The sequence below is a fragment of the Pelmatolapia mariae genome, linkage group LG1 (assembly GCF_036321145.2).
Source record: "Pelmatolapia mariae isolate MD_Pm_ZW linkage group LG1, Pm_UMD_F_2, whole genome shotgun sequence".
In the NCBI taxonomy this organism is placed as follows: Eukaryota; Metazoa; Chordata; class Actinopteri; order Cichliformes; family Cichlidae; genus Pelmatolapia; species Pelmatolapia mariae.
The window spans coordinates 32,222,023-32,242,349 of NC_086227.1; the positions used below are offsets into that span (position 1 = coordinate 32,222,023).

A 20,327-nucleotide genomic window follows, 5' to 3' on the forward strand; every position below is an offset into this window, starting at 1 on the left:
TTACATGTGAGTAAGTGGTAAGAGTAAGGGAAAAACGGGACCCTTTTCAGAGGAGCTTATCTCAAAAAGCAATGCATGAACATCTCTAGGACTCTCAATCCCTCTGAGAATTACAGGCAGGTGTGTGAAAAGGTGAATCGGCATGTGGGAAACTCATCTGTGGCTGTTCGAATTGGCATAAGTGCCTGCTTCCTTCTGTTTTTTTGCCAATTATTTTCATGCCATGATTGTCTGAGAAATTTCAGGAACTAGATGAGGATTTGGGAGGAGGCTTAACAAGCAACCGCTGCTATAAAAGTGACGCAGGGCCAAGAAAGTGGTGTTTGTGATCAACCTCAAGCAGATTCTTGATGCAGAACTAGCTTCTCTTTGTCCACATACTCAAAGTCTAACATTTCCAAGAATTCCTGGAGTTTAACATGAGTTTTGTTTTACTCAGTGTGAGCATTTTAAACCATGTTACTTTCAGTAAGTGAACTGTGCTTTAAAGAGGTTGTTGGTTACTTGGAAGCAGAGCAAGCCTAGCACCTAAGATAGCAGGCCCTGCATTTATGTGAACCTGCAGTGTGGTCATTGTGAGGGTATGAATATTTTGGCTTTGCAGAGAGTAACTTAATGCAATGCATAGATGAAAACAAGACCCAAGTAGGTGAACAGTTCCATCTCCAAGAAGGCACATAAGCAAATTAAGTGTGACCAAAAGCTTTAATTCGAAAGGCAGAAGGATTAGGCTGTTTGATGAGCAGATTTAAGGGTGCAGGCAAGGGGAACAAAAAGAAACACTTCTGGCCAAGCGTTATAATCTTTGAAAATGTTCTTTAAACCCATCTCCCTGTGACGTGTATTTTCACTGCACTTCAACCCAACATCCCCAAGATTAAGGGCTTTTATCATGTATCCTCTCTCTCCCATGATTGCTGCTTGATATTTTTGCTTTTGACGTCTTTCTCCACACTCGCCTTCTTCCTTCTTTTTCCTTAAAGTGGACTTTAATAGGTTTAGGAAATGTTACATCTTAGTGCACTTACAGAAAAGTGTGTTACCACTCCACTAAAACACTCCATCTCTTAAACAAAGTCATCTGATTTAATCCCTGAAGGTTTCCTTCCAGCCTGTTAGATAAGGCCCACCTCAACAAATGCTTCCTGCCTCTTTTGTGTTGGTGGGTTTCATAATTTTCTTCTTTGTTCCTCTTTCTTGCAGACTTTTCATACACCCAGCTTGGGAGATGAGGAGTTTGAGATTCCTCCCATTACACCTCCACCTGAGACGGAGTCCGGTCTGGGTCTGTCAGAAGTGGACTCGCCATTCCCAGCAATGCCTGAGCCCCCAGTTCCGCACAGGGGTCCCTTAATCCCCCAGTTTCCCCCACAGAGTCTGGATCTGCCCTCGATTACCATCTCACGCAACATGATGGACCAAGAAGGGGTGTCTGTCAACAACGGCCAGTCTGTGGTGAGCACTGCCATCTCACAACTAAGTGAAGAAAAAAAAACCTCATTTATCTAGAATAAGAAATCTTGCACCAGTGCTTCTCCAGCAAGTGTCCTACTCTCCAGATTTATTTTTTGATGATGTATCCAAACTGAAAGACTTTAAGACAGAATTTGGAGAGCTGCACTAATCCACCTTTATAAGAAGGCCCTTTTACTGAACCATACTGTAATGTCACCTTCAGAGTTTTGCATGCCTCCTATTGTCGGTGCATCTGGCACAGCATCTGGCCTTGTTTACAACACAGGAGGTATATGATCACATTGAGTAAATGTCATGATATTATGTTACTTACTGTGAGCATTTTTTATCTCTTAAAAAAACAAAAAAAACAAACCCAAAACAGGAATGTGAATGATCCCTCTCTATATGAGGTGAACAGATGTGAATAGATCACAGGTGTTAGAGTACAATGCTCATTCATCCCCAGGAGGACGGTGAAAATGGGACCCAAACGTGCCACAGTTTCACATGCTCATATTTAATTCATGTTACCTCCTGAAACCTTTTTTTCCTGCTGTAAATGCTGATCTGTGCTTCAGCAAAGTGTCACATGAGGTCTTTAGTAACGACACATGCTATGTTTAGAGTTTAGGACTGGGGAGAATTATCCCACTAGTAAAATGTTGATACGTATAATTTTAATTGCTTAATATTATTACACTTGATTAAACATAGAACTGTAGAGTGAAATAATCACTTTCTTTATGTTGATACTGTTTTGTGCTACAGATTGTGAGATCGTTGTCTGAGGGTGGACAGGCATTTTCAAATGCCACAATCATGGAAGCACTGAGGAGGAAAAATGGAAATGTCACTGGCTGCCTAGTTGTCTTACAGAGCCATTACAAAAATGGAAGATTCATTTAGGAGAGAAGAATTGAAAGGACAAAGGCATCAGCAAAAAGATGATGGTATTGATGGTGCATTTGCTTTGTGAGTCACAAATCAGATTGCATTGAGATGAGGCGCCATTATTATTATTAGAAGTGTGTGTGAATAAATGTAATGTGTTTTAGACCCTCTGCCCCCGTTTCTCCCTAACACATTTGTTGAATCACAGTGATATTAGATATATTTATTTACATTCCATATGGGAAAGGACTGTAACATTTTTACAGCTCTTTTTCCTGCTCCCATGCTTCTGGCATGTGAAATAATTGCAGCTTTTAAAATATCTCGGCTGCATACAGTAAGTGAGCCCCTGAAGGCTTTTTGCCTAAAGAATTTTCATTTCATGGTCAGTTAAGCTTTCTGCATCTGGAAGAAACGGAACCTTGACACAATTACATTCCTGACTGTTCTCATGACTTGCTGGAGGATTAGATTTGATTCTCAAACATTATTCCTCTTTAACACCATTTGCATGGCTCATGTCTCTGATTGTGCAGAGACTCTATTAAAAACTGAGGGGAGAATGTGGGTTTTTACTCTTTGCCTCGTGGCATTGTCGTCGGCACACTACTCACTCGTTATCAGTCATCGCACATTGTACCGCAGGAAGACTTGTGGTGGCCCCTCATTTTTCCTGTAAATGGGATTGATCCCCAAAAGTCTTGTGACAATGCCTTTAGAAATTCTATTCATCTGTGGTTTTATCTTTGCTTTGAGAAGAGAATGCAACTTTTAAATGAGATAAGTAACAGCACTGTTTTCACTGTATTCCGTATATAGAGACAATGATTTACGAAGGCCCTAACAGGGGTATTTTGTCATTTTGTCAGCACACTGATAAAGGAATGACAACCTTATATACATGATTACATTCTGTGTTATTTGTTATGGCTGCAGGGGCAAACAAATAAACCGTGCACTATTGCAATTACATTTTTCATCAAGCCACCATGCTCATATTTCCCAAACTCTTGTCTTGGTTTCCTTCCTCTGTGCTAGCTTACTCATGTAGAATACTTAGCCTGTGTGAAAGCCTGTCTCTTATCAGAACTTAATGAGAAACCCAACCAGCAAATATACCTGGGCTATTTTCAAAAAGCTTCTTCCATGTCATTGCATTGCCAAGTGTTCTGCTAATTCCTCTCCCCTTAATGTTCAGCGTATGTCTTGCAAATTGGCCACAGATGCCGGGCTTCTACAAAGAGAAATACATTTTCTCAGCTGCAATGTGCCTGGCAAGCCCTGAATCTGAAGTCATTATTTATTTAATCTGCTCTCCTAACAAGCTTCTGACTCTCATTTTTGTCTCCCAGCATGTGTCCTCCTGATTTGTGATTGAGTCTCAATAGTGCCAAATAGTACTGGAGTTAGAGCTGCCAGTATTGCTTTATTCACAATTTCTTCTCGATTTTCTCCCTGCTGCACAGCAAGGGTCTCTGGGTTCTATTTCAAAAAACACCTGGTGCCTTCACCACATTTGAGGGTTTTCTTGACACGTGTAAGCATGTAGTGAAATGGGCTCTGTGTCCTCTCTGATTGGATTCGATACCTACACTAGTCAACCGGTTGTATTAGATGTTAAAATCAATATTTAGAAGATATGAGCCCTGCTGTCTTATTACATTTACCACTATGTGGTAATGCATTATATATTTTTCATTACCAACTAGCTGTTTCACATGTCATTAGCTTTGCAGCAGCAAAGATATGCTAATAAGCGATGGTAGCGTTTGAACGGCATCCATCATGCAAGATAAAAGTAAGTCTGAAAAGCCATTTGTAGTTTGCTGTTCACATGATTTGATATGCCACGATACTGTGTAGATTGTGAGTGAGTATAATACCCACAATTCTGACTGGTCAAAAACCACTATATCCTGAATCAAATGGAAAATGTGAGCAGTGTTGCAGAAAGCATGTTTTTCTACACTGTCCTCTTATCTCGTTTCCAAGCCAAGAAGCACTGACATGAGTTGTACATCAATTTAAGAGATTTTTTTTCTTCTTCTTCTTCTTCTTCTTTTTTTCTTTCCTCTCCCGACAGACAGCTATTGTGACATATTGGGTCAGTCAGAAATGAAAGATATTCATGCAGGCATGCAATACTTGTAATGAAGTCTCAGCTTGACCTTCTGCATGATTGATTCTGTAATTTACTTTTCTCAGGCAGCTCTCAAACTGAAATGATGTCATGTTGGACAAGTTTTAAATACCCATAATGCACTAGGAGAAATGGTGGAAAGGGGTATGGGTCAGTGGCTGCACCAGACAAAGGGGGGAGGGGACCTGCTGGCCTTGCAGTTTGAGGGGGGAGGAGAGAAGGAGAGAGATTTGTTTTTAAGTGGGGGTTAGAGGTTGGCGAGATGGATGGAGTGAGTTTGCACACCACAGAGAGGGAAAGAGAGCGAAGTGTGTTTGACTGAGACAGGGCAGAGGAAAGAAAAACAATTTATCTTCGTGCTATTATAGCCTTTACCGGCATTCAAAATTCCATTTTTCTCATTTGGCTTAAGCACAGACTTCAGCAGGTTGCAGAAAATGGAAGGGGAAAAAAAATAAAATGATGTTCCCGTTTAGAAGCCGAGTAAAGGAATATGTGCAGAGCACTGATAAACTATCTTTAATAGGACTGACCTTTCATGCTGGCGAAAGTTACTGGGGGATTCATCCTTATAATTAACATATAGATGATTTTACTCCTCTCCTGCCATGGAACGTTTCCAAGAGCTCTGGCATTGATTGAATGGAAATTGAACTTGTTAACATTCTTTTCAGCCTGTTACAGCTTGGTGCCACTGTTCATAAATTCTTCCCAAATTCTGATTTTCAATATCTTTAAGAACAGACTAGAGTCTGTTTTCATTGACATCGGTGTTGAGATTTTTATCACTTGGTGAATGCATAATGTTGTTTTTTTTTTCCAGCTCCACTGCTGGTTTTATTGACCTGTGTTTATTGTGGAAAGGGTTTCATGCATTGTCAAAAAATTAATAAATGAATATAATAAACATTTTTTTTACACTCATGTGCTAGCTTTCAGAACACTTTATGCTGCTGCTGTGTTCAGAGTGGTTAAAGTCGGTGATAATGTACAAAACAAAACAAGCTATTTCTTCTTCTTTTGCAGCATATTCTAAAAATCATTATTTTTGTTGTTAGTCATTTCAGCTTTCCCATTTTAAGCAACACAATGGGGAATCGCACAAACTGAATTTACATTCAAAAAACCTTTTATTGATTAGAGAGTACATTTCAGCTTGTTAGTGTTTGATGTGCAAACACACAGATAGGAGCACACCTAGAAACGCACAAATCTGATTGAGGAGGGCACATCTGGCCACTGTGTACCCAAGATAAAGAATTATTTGCAGATTTACGATGACTATCAAACTATCTGGTTGGATGTCTGCTGTGACTCCAGACAATGCTGCAATCAAAATGCAAATGAGGAGTCAGAGGGACATAAATAAACCTCCCTAGTATCAGATTCATATTCGCAATCAAGACAACTGTTACTTAAGATGATTTCTTCGACTAACTTATTAGCTGTTATGTTTTTATTCAAATCAGATGTTCTAATGCTGGCATTTCAGTGACGCAACTGCCGTTGCTTTTTTGTAGAGTGAGGTGCTAAATTGCTGGTACTCTGGTTATTGCAGAAATATGTTGTAAAACCAGATATTTAGCAGGGTGTTGAATGTGATATAATGATGTGTCTAAAGGTGATCATCAAAACATTTTTTTTCTTTGTTTCTTTAATGCACTATATTTAATTTGAAGCCATTTCAAAGAATTCACCACATCCCAAATGGCAAAATGAGCCATTGCTCTAAGTCAAAACTGCACCATAAGGATTGGGCAAAAGTGTTATTATACAGATGGCCACGACTAATGAGCTCAGTGTGTGCATCTTTGATGTTCGTAGCGAGCAAAGAGCAAACGGTGAGCCATCGTGTTCCCAGTAATGAAGATGACAATAGCACTTGGAACATAGTGGGTTGCTGATATGTAAATCACAGTCATTTGGTTGCAGGCTTGTTTATTGCAGCTTTTATTTGTGAGGATTTCCATATTTGAAGAACAATAACAATATGTTTTAAAATTTCTTTCCCCAACTTTTCCTCATCTTTTTGTTGAAACCCGCTCTTTCATGTAAATATAAATCCATTTTCACTTCATAGATTGTATTTATGATAAGCAGTAGACATGGCATATGAGAAAGAAATGGATTGTAGATCCAATATGTTTCTGTCTGAAATGGTGTTACAATATTGTTTTCGAAGACGGGCATTCATAAGGTTCTTTCAATAAAGCCAGGTGCGTGGGTTTATGATGTGTTGATGTTGGGAGAGATTGAGTTTGTGCTGCTGAATACCAGATGGATGTACCCAGGGAGAACAAATCACCTTTTCTGTTGTGTTCACATCCCCTCTCTGTTCCATGTCAGCTCTGTTGGCTGTCTGATCAGTCTTCCCTCTGGAGAGCTGGCAGGCTTCGTAATTTCCTCCTCACCACAATCAATGCAAACACTTCGCCTGTACCTTCTTTAAGACTCTTTCAAGAACTGAATGTTTTACTAGGAAAAGGTGAAAGAGAAAATGTTATTACATTATACCCTGGATGGCAGAATGGATGGGACCTGTCCAAACCTCTTAAGCTTCATTCCTTCAACTGGCTGATTTATGGAGTTGATCTGTACAAGTATTTTTTTCCCACTCTTTAACAGTGAAACATGATCTTTGAAAGGTGCCTACTTCAGAGTTGTATAACCTTAAAGTAGTGCATACAAACTGGCACACACACACACATATATAATATTACTGTGGCATTTGAAGTCCACTGTTCCCCTGCAGGGACTGGGCAGTCTAAAGCTGTGTCACAGATTTCCATACAATAGAGTTTTGAAATGAATCAACCAAGCTGTGTAGTCATCTATTACTGACGTATAAAGATGGCGCCTCGGGTGTTGAGATAATTTATCATGTCTTGTAATAGAGACATTTAAGACCCAGGACATCATGACATGTAATCTGCTACATAACAACCCACAGAATCCAATGACCCAATTTCTGCTGTGGTAAAGGAATACAGGTTCTCAAGCTTTGGGCAGCATGGTGTCACAACAAGTACAGCTATTCAAGCTGGATAGCAGAAACAAATTAGGTGCAGCATGAAGTCTGTACAGGGAAAAAAACCAGAAAGGGCCTCAGTCAACAAAAACATGAATTTTTAAAAAGTACAGTTTTATTGAATTATTTTAACAAGTGGTGTTTGCCATTATGTGAATTCCTTTGCAGAACGTTGGCCCGGGTCATCTACGTCAATATCCATCCAACCCAGCCATGGTGATGAAGTCCATCATCAGCATGAACAGCCCCAATGGTATGATGTCACGAAATCAGCTGACCACCATCAACCAATCCCAGCTCAACACACAGCTAACCTTAAACATGGCAGGACCCAACATCACCCACACTTCCCCCTCACCTCCTGCCAGCAAGTCTGCCACACCCTCACCCTCCAGCTCCATCAATGAGGATGAGCAGGATGAAGCCAACAGGGTGAGCAAACTTTTAATGATTTGGATTACTGTATTAAAAGGTAGCAGTAAAAAGTAGACTCTGTTAAAGAGCAATTTTGTTATTGTGCTTATGTTAACTCTGCCATCATTTCAGGTCATTGGGGAAAAACGACCAGCCCCCATTGATCCCACAAAGAAATCTAAGACCCCGAAAAAGAAGAAGAAGAAGGATCCCAATGAGCCCCAGAAGCCGGTGTCAGCTTATGCCCTTTTCTTTAGAGACACTCAGGCTGCTATCAAGGGTCAGAATCCTAATGCCACCTTTGGAGAAGTGTCAAAGATTGTGGCATCTATGTGGGATGGTCTTGGAGAGGAACAGAAGCAGGTACTACAGAGTTTAGTGCCACTCTAAAGTAGTATGCAGTCTACCTTAAATTATTATTATTTGCCATTTTAAAAGCTATAATTTTCTGTTCACACACATTTTTGTGTCATCACAGGTTTACAAAAGCAAAACAGAAGCTGCCAAGAAAGAATATTTAAAAGCTCTTGCAGCATACCGTGCGAGCCTGGTTTCCAAGGTGAGAAACCATTTCTTCTTTTCACCTTTAAAATGTGTGAATTTATCAGAAAGGTGATGTGAATTATTGAGTTCATTGTGTCATATTATGCACTGTGAAGTTGTAGAGGACTTATAATGACTGTTACTAGATACTATATGCTAGTCATTTAAAGGGAGGTAGTGGGATTTTTAATGGGTGAAATCTGTAATTGTAATAAGTTTTTATGTTTTTCACTTACCCAGGCTGCAGCAGAATCAGCTGAAGCCCAGACAATTCGCTCAGTGCAGCAGACCCTGGCCTCCACAAGCCTGTCCCCTGGCCTGGTGCTGCCGTCACCCCTCAACCAGCACCCCTCCATGCCATCAGCTTCCCAGGCTCTTCAACAAGCCCTGCCACGGGCCATTGCCCCAAAGCCTCTGCAGATGAGACTAGGGGGCAGTCAAATCGTGACCTCTGTTACAGTTTCCCACCAGAACATGTCATCTGGGATGCCTCCGCAGCTGCTCGGCCAGATGGGTGCTGGAGGGTCCATGGTGGCAGGTGCCCAGTCCACAGCAGTCTCTCAGATGAGCCCACCCATGCAACCGGTGCAACAGCATGCAATGCAGCAGCTCCAGCAGCAGCAACAGCAGCAGCAGATGCAGCAGCACCTCCAGCACCATCAGATGCAGCAGCAGCAGATGCATCACCAGCAAATCCAGCAGCAGATGCAGCATCAGCATTTCCAACATCATCTCCAGCAACAGCTGCAGCAGCACCACATGCAGCAGCAACAGCAGCAACAACAGCAGCAGCAGATGCAGCTGCAGCACATGCAGATGCAGCATCAGCTGCATCAGCAGCAGATTCAACACCTCCAGCAGCAGCAGCAGCAGCAGCAGCAACAGCAGCAACAACAACAACAACAGCAACAGCAGCAACATCATCACCATCAGCAGCAGCACCAGGCCCAGTGTTCTCCACCTCAACACTCTCCTGGTACACCCCATTCAGTGGGAGGCTCTGCATCACTTGGCAGCCCACAGCCAGCCCCACAGCAGCAGCCGCATCCTTCCCAAATTCAGGCCCATGCCCAGGTCCTATCCCAGGTCAGCATTTACTGAGCCAAATGAAGTCCTATCTAAAAGAACAGGAATAGAATAAAAAGCATCAAACATGTTGCTTTTCTAAGTTGCACTTAAGAAGTGTGTGTAAGATTTAGAATGTTATACAAAGAACTTGTCCATTGTTATAGACAGATATGCACATGCGTGTACAGGGGATTAATATGTTAACTGGGTTTTTGTCTATAAAATAGGCTAAGCTATGACGGAAGCCTTTTAGGGCGAGCACCCAGTGATTGTTTATTTGTTTGTGAGGTCTTTCAGTTTTCAATTTGAACTGACTGGACACACAGTATGTTGAAAGAAGCAAATCTTTCACTGTTTTATTTAACAATAAAGCTTTATTTATGAGGCCAGAGTTGTCAGTTCAGCGCAGTGTGAGGACGCTCTGAATGCGTTTCATCAAAAGGATTTTTATCAGCTCTTGCCTGGACTGAATGACTCACAGGATCCTTGCTGGAAACCAGTAACCATCCGTCTTTGTTCCCACACTGGCCGGTATATAGCAGACTTTCTTTAGTCCAACCTTTCTCTTTCACCCATCATTCTTGCAGACATAACTCTACAGATCATCGGATATTGGAGGCCCAGTGGTGTTGGAACACAAATGTAAAACATTTCACAAATGCAGACAGCGTCTTTTCAAGAATGAGGGCAACTGAAAATAACAGGTCTTGGGATCCACATTTGTGGATGAACGACTGAACAGACAGAGAGAGAAACTGCCATAAATCATTTATTTCATCACATCATCACTCTGTAGCTGTAATCTGCTGTACATGTTTCGTAGAGTGGGAAGAGACGAGACCTCCTTTATCCAGTAATTTACCCTCCAGATGATTTGCCGAAAAGTGTGTAACTGGCACCCTCCCAAAAAAAGTCTTCTTTAATCTATTTGTTTTTACTTCAGATGTTTAACAATTAAATTATGTTTTTATTTTGTGTAACAAAGGGGATATTTTATGGTAAATACAAATTTCTGGATCAAGGCAGATGGTTTGGGGATTGATGTATTTTTACTCTGCTCCTTGATACTGTCATTGTTTAAAAAAAAATGGAAAAAAGAAAACTAGCAGAGCCAGTTTGTTGCACTGCCAAAGCCAACTGAAAAGGCATCGGAGGTATTTTTGCCAGCTGTACAGAAGTCCCGGGGGGAAAAAAGAAACAAGAAAATGTTGTACATTTTTCATATCACCTGTTGTAAAGTTTTATTATGTGAGGCTTTAATTAAAACATTGTTAAACGACCTGTGGATTGCTATATCACATAGTGCATTTCTGCTCTTTTATACTTTTTTATGAGTTACAATAGCAGCAATTAATTTTGTTTGTATTTTGCTTAAAAACCAACTGCATTTGAAAACTGTCCATAGAGTCGATGCATATCCGTATGGAGTTCTGAAAAGGTTGTTTTCTGCTCAAGATAGAAAAAGTAAATTAATGTTGGAGTTTTTGCTCAGCCATGAAGACGAATCCAGAGACATTCCACCACTAATATGATAGTAGCCATAATTTTGTATGAAGTATTATATATTTCTTTGTGTCTCTGTTGAAAATTAAACTCTCAATCACAAATATTTATTTGAAGGAACTGTTTTCTTTCAAAATTTATATTAATCATAATTTCTTTTCGTAACTTCTTCATTTCCTTGTTAGTTATTGAAGAGAACCGCAGTTATAGATATTCATAGCGCTCTCCAGATATAAAAAGATAAATTTGTATGTTTTCTATGAAGGAAATCTATGAGAACAATACTTTACAAGGTTATATGAGCATTCATGTTGGCTTTATTATACTGTGTGCTGTTTCTCAGTGATTTGAATGGAAGTCCATTGTTACTGTGTGTAAAAACAGTGTTGATACTGGACGAGGTCAGCATGTAACTGGTACTTGTCTCAATAACAGTCCCCTTCTCACACACCAGTGCACTGGATTCTGCCTCTTTCTTACTCCCTTTTAAAATCACTTCATTTCCAAGACATCCCCAGGGGTTTGCTGTGCTCCCTTGAATAATATGGTGAGCGGGGGAGGGAAGGCAGGCAAACAATAATTATCATATCTTCACAATAGGCTGTGAATCCACTGGCCCAGAGAAGGGGTCTTTATTTCTTCCAATGGCAGCTGAGACATTTTAAACACGGGTTAATGTTAGTTACAAATTAGGAAAGTGAATTCGCTCCTGCGCTTCTGTGATAGCAGCTTGATAGAATTTTCACATTTTGGTTTGTTTTCAATTAGTTAGTTTTAGGAAGGCATTTGTAATTTGGAGCGGAGGCCTGCCTCTGCTGCCTCTGCTGCTGCGGTGATTGGTTCTTCAGCTCGGTGTGGAAATGATGCCCATTTCTCTGCCGTGATTAATTGCAGCATCTGTCCTGTCAGAAGCCCGAGTGAAGAGGTCTGCAGGAAAACTGCAAATAAGCACTGGCAACAGTCTTAAAGTGCTTATGATGAAATGAAAATTAAAAACAGCAAGTGCCGTGCATGACCTGAATCTCAATACAGGGGGAAGAAGAGGAGAATGTGAGAGCGGGTGTCCATGGATACCAAACACATGCTTTAAAAACACACAGTAATGAGGCTCTGGGAAATCGCTGTTATTATTCTGAACAGATTCACAGCAGAGCCCATTAATAATGCATGGAGCTTCTTGTTATTCCATAACCCCTCAGTACTGCGGTCACTGTGTGTACAAATATCTCATAGCCAGGGTTGGAGTTATGGGACTGTGCAATAAAAAGGTTACAGATATTTTCAAAACACCATTATACACACACACATAATTTACAAGAATAATACACTGCTATACATCCCCGGATCATGAAGGCTGGCTTCATCTGAATAGGTGAATAAATAAATTTATTCACCTGCTTTATGCATCAGCCTTGTATCCATAAGATCATTTGTTTCCTCAGTGCAATATGATATGATCACAGAATGAAGCAGTCAATAACTTATGCAGTTCTTTCTTCCTGTCCTCATCATTAACTAAGGCTGATGAAATGCATGAAGGGCAGTATGACATTAATATGTCATTTGAGTAATGCAGTCATGAAGTGACCCAATTGTCCCCTTCTTCCCCACTGAGGTCAGTTGGTGGGCACTGTGCCAAGGATGACTAAGGAGTCAGATGTGGAAGCTAAGGGATTCTGTATTTTAATGATTTATTTGGCTCTTTTGTTATTTTCCCGTTCACTGCACAGATACAATATGAGCTTAACAAAAGCCCTGCTGACACTGACCATCTGACCATAAGACCCACGCTGCAGTCACTCGCACAGTCTGGTCGCAGATGCAGAACCTGCCACTCTGATACGGCAACCTAAACATTGTCTCCTAAAGAAAAAGGAGGAAAAACAACCTTTTTTTTTCCTAATAAGACCTGATCCAGTAGAGTGCATAGACATCTGCCTCTACAAGTCCAATGTCAAGCTTTGTTTACTAGGAGGAATCAGACCTCCAGTGAAATGGCTGACTACATTTAAAGAATTCTTGACCTTGCGTTGATGAGCTTCACAGAGAGAACTATTGACCTTTGAGATGAATAGTGAACTTTGTTTGGAAGGGGCTGCTGGCTGCTCTGTTAGTCTGCCGGACTGCTGACATCCCTTACCAATGGTAACGCTTGTTTAGAGAACTTTTGACCTGCCAGACTGAAGGAGCACCACAGACAAAGACTCTTAGCAAAGTTAATAGAATATTCAATAGGCTTAGTGTAAATATTATGATACCCTTTACAGCCTTTCTGATTTAGTCAGTTAATTTAGCACTTTGATTTAATTTTAAAATATTATTTTCTGAATTTTAGGGGAAATGGATTTAACAAATATAAATTTATCAGGCTGCAGAAAACTTGATCCATGCATAAATATTTAGATTTATACTCTTTTGTTCCCTTTCCATCTTTCTGATCTTTCGCAAACACGTTTGCACAAGAAACATGCATGTGTACACACATTTTCCATCCACAGAATTCAGCACAATGATGTTGCCTTGGAGACCGAGTGATTCAGCCATTAGGCTTATCCCCTGCTTTTGTTGAATTCTGTTAAGGTAAGTCTGATCTGCCAGTCTTGTGACCTCTGTCAGCTTGTGCACTGCTACGCTGTCACAGATCTGATACCTCCATGTTAGCATGCACCAAAAGAAAAACGCACATCGCTGGTCTGTACTCTGGTGACTTGGTGCTAGTAATGAATAATCCTCTTTCCCCACAACAGTAAATGATTAACTGTATGTGATCATAATAAATAGAATATTGAAACAGATCACAATCTGCTGTTATCTAATGTTTAAACAATGTTTAAACACCATATATTTGAGTGTGCCTTAAGCAGAAATGGAAAGCAGATAAGAAAGCCACTACTACCTTACAGTTAACGTAATAAAGGTCATGGAATAAACATCGAAAGTCCAAAGAAAAACTGTTTATAACAGCAACATCAGTGAAAATATGAGTTAGGGACTGGTTTGTTTCAGATTATTATGGTTAGCTCAGTTTGTTATTGTGCATTGTCAGTTTTTTGCAGACCAAATGCATCTGGAGCATTTATCCTCAGTTGAATTATACAGTTGCTCTAAAAAAATGCTCAGCAAGCTGTCAGTGATTTGAAAAAGCTTTTTTTTTTTTATTGTGACAGATCATCATGCCCCAGAGGTTGACAGATGTCCCTGCATTGCATGGAAATGATAGCAGTTTCTTTTTATTTGGACTTTGTTTAGTTTAAGAATATAAAAATCCAGCTCGCTCTCCCCCTGCTGCCACTTTCCGATTTATTTCATCAGTATTTTATAGGCTTTGTGTTCAGCAGAGGATCCCAACTCTGAAATTGCCTTTTATTGCAACTTACTTAGCCTGTTAATATAGGCTATTACAGAGCCAACATGTTTCTATGGCAACAAAACTGATAAAGTGTACCAGGAGACTAGAGTGATAGATTACACGTGCATGCTGTGTCACATCCAATTAACTCAAACTGACTGTACACCACATTATGCCACGACTTGCAGGAAAATCAATAAATATGGACGGTACCCAACAAGGTTCCCCCTCTGTTTCTTTCTTTCATCCCTTACGATGGCAGCAAAGCCAAGACAGATCATGCCACTAGGATGTCCCTGCTGCTACAAGAGGCAGGTGCTGTGTAGACACCATTCAAAACTTGGCCTATTCAGTCCAACTCCTCTAACGCTCCATTCATGCATAGCAAAACACCATCTGCTCCTGTTTTGCCCGAAGCAATCACAGCTGACCAAAAAAAAAAAAAGAAGAAGAAAAAAAGAAAAAGAAATCCATGATAACAGCTGTTGCCAAACAAAAGCCAAACAAAAGGGGGTAGGAAAAGGTTAGAGACAAGTTCGACACCAAAAATTACTCATTGGAGAGGGTGAAGAAAAACATTTACTCTTGGTAATAGTCAGGGAAAGAGAATGCCATCCAGCAGAGAGGAAAGGGTTAAACATGAGACTGTTCTATCCGTGGACCTGGCAGACTTGCAACAGTACAGGATCAGGTGATAATAGATTCAAGCTGAGGATGATTCTTTTACACAGTCAATTCTCAGGGTGCAGGAGCAGAGGCAAATGAGCCATAGAGTTTCCTTACAGTGCAGTCTGGAGTATATGCAGGCATAGATACACAGAGAACAGTCAGAAACACCATGTTGTTATTATTGTAAGGAGCTTGGAAAGAACAGGGTTAAAAAAGAAAAGGGTGTATACATGTCTGTCACACTGTTGTTGCCATTTTAATATTACTATTACTATTTTTATTTTTATTGAACACTTTTAAATGACTGCTAATTGACATTAAATTGGGAAATAGTATAAAATAGCCATTATGAATTATTTAAACTGCTTACATTAAACAGAAATACCTGTACAGCATGTAAAAACAGTTCTATTTTCATATGGGAGATTTATCAGGAAATTGCACATATAACATTAAAATTCTAACACAGTTCTTTACTAGTAGTAGATTTTGAAGGCAGATTAAATTTGGCATCTCAACTCATGACATTAATGCAAATAAGGGATAAATACTATATCAGAGAAAAGATACTAACTACCAAATGATAAAGAGATAATATTTTTTATAAAGGCTTATAGCTTTTTTTGCCCTCCTGCTAAATTGCACTGTGGAATGATTGGCACTGGTTGCTTGACCCTTTGAGGCCTAGCTTGATCTAATGTATGGCCGCTGACCTGGGGGAGGGGCCGCGAGCGAAGGTGAAAGACTGAACAGCTTGGATGCCTCCAGACCTCAGCTGCCCATGCAGACAGGGAGCTTTAAAACCACCGTTTGAGCTCCGTAGAAGTGTCATGGCTGCCATATACAAATATGACAGGAGCTCAAATGCAGTTGATACACCATACAGGCGTTAGAGAGCTAAGAAGGAGCAAAGTTAAAGTGTAGGAAGAAGAAGAAGTGGAGGAGGGAGGCATCAGTAAATGATGATGATCTTACCCATCGTCCCTATGGGGATAATTAAGTTTTATCTTATCATACCTTGCCGGGGCTATGAACAGACCTGGATCTAATTGCATTTGCACATAATTTATAACATTAAAACAATTCCTTAACCTTACAGCACCAGATGCCTGACTGTGTTTTTGAATCCATAAAACAACTGAACATGATGGTTCAGACATGCACAGGAAAGCAGTTGAAAAGAAATTCTTCATCTTTCTGTGATGTGATTTACAACCTGCCAGCTGCTGTGAAACTCCAGGAAGAAGGTGCACAATAAATTCTAGAGATGATTTGCAAACGTATTTTTAACAAATTTGACTATGAAACATGCAAATGTCTGGGTTGAACCCTGATGCTGCGAGAGATGTGATAGGCGGAGCTTTTATTTATAAACAGAGGCTTCTGTGGCAGTTGATCAGTCAATTTGCCTAGCAAATAACTCCCCAAACACATTTCCAGTTGACTGCATATGATGGCCTCTTTGTTTGCAACACCATTACAAGCAACCAAGATTGAAAACAGAAAATGAAGTAAATGTAAAAAACGAGTGATGCCTGAAGAAAAAGAGTGGACAGCTGCTCTTTAAGGTCACGTCCTGAGCTATGAACTCTGTTGAGCAGCTTAACATGACTGTATGGATGCCTGGACAGTGTACAGTAGACTTGTAATGAAGAGGAGAGAGACAGGACAGAAGACAGGCTCCAGCCTCACGCCATTAGAGGTGATTTGTCTGCCAAACTGATTCCAGTCCCCGTAGTTTTATCAGTTTAATGCCCAGACAGTGTTCATTATTTCTTTGCCGGGAGGGTCAGCCTCTCTTCAGCAGAACAAGTGTGGGTTGTGTTTCTGTCAAACAGGGAGAGGGAGGGGGTTAGTGCTTGACCCGCAAAGCCATTCAACTCTTAGAGTGATCCATTGTTTGGGTCCTCTCTTTGTTCAGTGCCTGCAGAGAGAGAAGGGGCCAGCTAAAGGGGAGGGAAGAAGCAGAGCTGGGGGTCTCGCTGGGTGCCAGAGGTCTTCACTTACCCTCAACACATTACCTACAGTCATTTTAGTCCTAAAAGGCCATGCTGCCTATTGTTTATTATGAGCGCAAGTTTTGCTGCACATACATGCACTGCACTGCGCTTCAGATTTACATTACAGGTGATCATTTTCTAGATTTTCGATATGTTTTCAAAAAATTTCTAAATATTTTATTAGTGTCAGGCTGGCAATATGAATTACTGTTTTCTCTATTTAAGGAAATTATATTAATGTTGACGCCAGCATAACCTGCAAGTATGTTCTACGGGCAGTAATATGGTAGAGTGGAGGAGTAAAGGAAAGAGAATCCCTCAGATCTAAATCTACTCTTATAACATCTAAAAGTGACCAGACCAGTTTAATGAATAACTCCCTCAAATCTTGTGACAATCCATATATTTTACATGAAACAACAATATTAGCCACCTGAATACAAAGTAAAGGAAATTTTATCAAAATAATTATTATGTCTCATCCTCTGGGAAACATTGGTACTTGTACCAAAATTCAAGGCGAGTCATTCTTTTGATATGTATTATATTACATAATGCATGAATTTCCTTCGGGATTAATAAAGTTCTATGAATAAATGAATGCATGAACGATGATACCGATGAATATTTTAGTTGTTTGGCTTTTTTTAGTTATGGCCAAAATGCTGGACTGCCTTAAAAGTGCAGCAGTTTGCATGGATCTTCAGCGAGCCTAAATGAAGAGTTGCATTTTTGTTGCTATAAAGAAAAATTGTGTGATGTTGTGTAGCTTTGGAAAGTTTTCAGCTAACATGGTATTTGTTTGCTCGTTTAGTCCACAAGCTCAAACACTGGATCACTGCGTGTTTGCTCAGTGGTGTCTAAGTGGCTTTTTCATACAAGTTTCTCTATCTGATTCAACACATCATGCACTAAATAACTCTCCTCAGTCTTCTTCCTCTACGCCTCTGCCATGTCAGAATCAGCTCCTATGAAAACATCAAAAGGCGGATAAATCCATTTAGTCGACATTTTATTGATATCAGATTTCACACCTTTTGTGAATGTATAACATTGTGGTTTTTCTGCACTCAAGCTGTCAACAAAGGGGCAAAATTAGTAAAGAGAAGCAAGCTGGAGAATGGTAATAGAAGTCAGTGTGGTTAGTATTGTGTGATTCAACAGTGCAGTCAGCCAAAGAAAGCAGATCTACCATGGAAATACTTTAAGCTTCATTTTACAAAGCGACCCTCTAGTTTAGACAAAGGTTTTATTCACATACTGTCAATAGGAGATTATGATTATACATTTACAAAAAGAAAGTCGTAGGTTGTTTAGATTTTCAAATAAATTCATATCTACAGCTGAACACAGACGAAAAGAAACTGCTGAAAAAAAACCCCAGTTCATGCTTTGAAAGGTTTCCACCCTAATATCTGCGGTATCAGGTGTAGGTGTGCAGCCAGTTATGCACACTGAAATAGCTCCTTCTCCCCTCATAAAGCCTTTTCTGTGTTTGCTTTGGACTGTGTTTCAGGTAAGTTTACAGCAGGCCTATTGATGACAGCAGAGTAGACAGAAACAAAGCCATATTCATCATATAGCCTATATTGGAGAGAAAACCATCTTAACCAATATTTAAACATACTCAAAAAATGCTTAAAAAAGTTCATATTAGCAGCCAACCACACATCGCTGAAATAATCAATAAAAAGTGCAATCATACTCATAACTAAATGTTATTACTACCAGTTTATTATTATAGAGCTTTATGTGTGCTTTAGGTCATGCACAAGGAAAGAATTAGACATATGAGGAAACAAAGAAACACAAAGATACAAAGAAACAGAAAATCCAAGGGACAGTAGAAATGCTGAAAAGCTTGACTAACACAACAACAAACTAACATGAGGTGGAAAATGTTAGTCTATATAGGGGGTACTAATGAAGACAGCTAAGACAACCAGAATGTCTCCACGAAGGAGTCATGATTACACAAGACTGCAAGATTACAAAATATACCACAGAAAAACCACAGAATTCAGCTAATGTTACTGTCAGAAAGTCCACTTGATGTGAATAAAATGTTGATCATCACTCCATATGTATGAAAACAGCAGTAGATTGTATAGTATACAGTGATTGCACACGCTGTAGTATAGACAGCATTACTGTTGTTTAATTAAGTAAGGAGTATTATTCCATTCACCGCCAATACCATCATCAGAGGAGCTGGAGACATTCATCAGTTTTTGCGGTAGCCTCATTAAAGAAGAAAAATACACGAGTATTGAGAAAATGAGAACCTGTCAGATGATAGAATTAGAGAAAGAGATGTTTGTACATATCATAATCAGAGTAAAGATAGCAGTTTGGAGTTTAGCTGACATGCAGGTGGACGAGAAAATGAGCAGATATCAGGGGTTACAGTTATAAAAGAAAAGGTAAAAATAAATAAATAAATAACAAGCAGTGTAACAAATATAAAGTTAAATGTAAGATAAGCCATCCAACATAGCTATGTAATATGACCCATTGTAAAATGGCTAACAATTGGTTTTTGTTAGGAGGCAAGCTAGGATTAGCGAGAAAAAAGACATCATGATTGGTTTTGATCGCTAAAATCCACCAAAGCTCCCTTCATGGTAAATGGGCTGATTCTTATAGCACTCAAAGCACTTAATATATACTATTTTTCTACATCTAAGTGCTTTCTATTTCTTAACATTCACACACGCACACCCACACACTCTGTGATGAATGCATCGGGAGCAACTCAGTGTTAAGTATCTTGCCAAAGTATACTTTGGCATGCAGACCACCTACCTTCTGGTTAGTAGATGAGCTGATCTACCTCCTGTACCACAGCCACCCCACTCATGAACTGAATGACCTTTTAATGTAGTTCCTAGTTTTGGCTCCAACCTTGACCTATGATCATTTCTAGCCAGAAGAGTTTCACCACTTCACTGGCTAATGCTTGATACTATTAGATTACAATTATAAATGGTAGACGTAGCTTTCAGGTCTGATAAATGAAGGCAAGAAAAAGGTTCCTTTTAGTGGCCAGCAGGGGCCTATCAGTGCAACATAAACCCTTGCTTTATAACTTCAATAAACAATTATCTGGTTTCAGGTCATTGGACAAAACCAATTTGTTAAGTCCATTTTGTAAATTACGGTCATTCCAAGAGTCAGAAAAGATGATTATTTCAGATATGCTCATTGAAAAATGACTTGTTAATCACGAGTCTTTAGCTAGTGAACATAGTGTCAGATAAGCTC

The 20,327-nt window shown here is 39.8% G+C and overlaps 1 protein-coding gene across 1 annotated transcript in view; it reads left to right on the forward strand.

The window, feature by feature from the left end:
• Nucleotides 1–11,151, forward strand: part of tox3 (TOX high mobility group box family member 3) — a 37,670-nt gene extending 26,519 nt beyond the window's left edge. Inside the window, exons 3-7 of the mRNA XM_063479039.1 lie at nt 1,204–1,455; nt 7,686–7,949; nt 8,064–8,294; nt 8,410–8,490; nt 8,715–11,151. Of these exons, the coding sequence (XP_063335109.1) occupies nt 1,204–1,455; nt 7,686–7,949; nt 8,064–8,294; nt 8,410–8,490; nt 8,715–9,575 (1,689 nt within the window). The 3' untranslated portion in view covers nt 9,576–11,151. The remainder of the gene's footprint in view (nt 1–1,203; nt 1,456–7,685; nt 7,950–8,063; nt 8,295–8,409; nt 8,491–8,714) is intronic.
• Nucleotides 11,152–20,327: the final 9,176 nt, after the last annotated feature.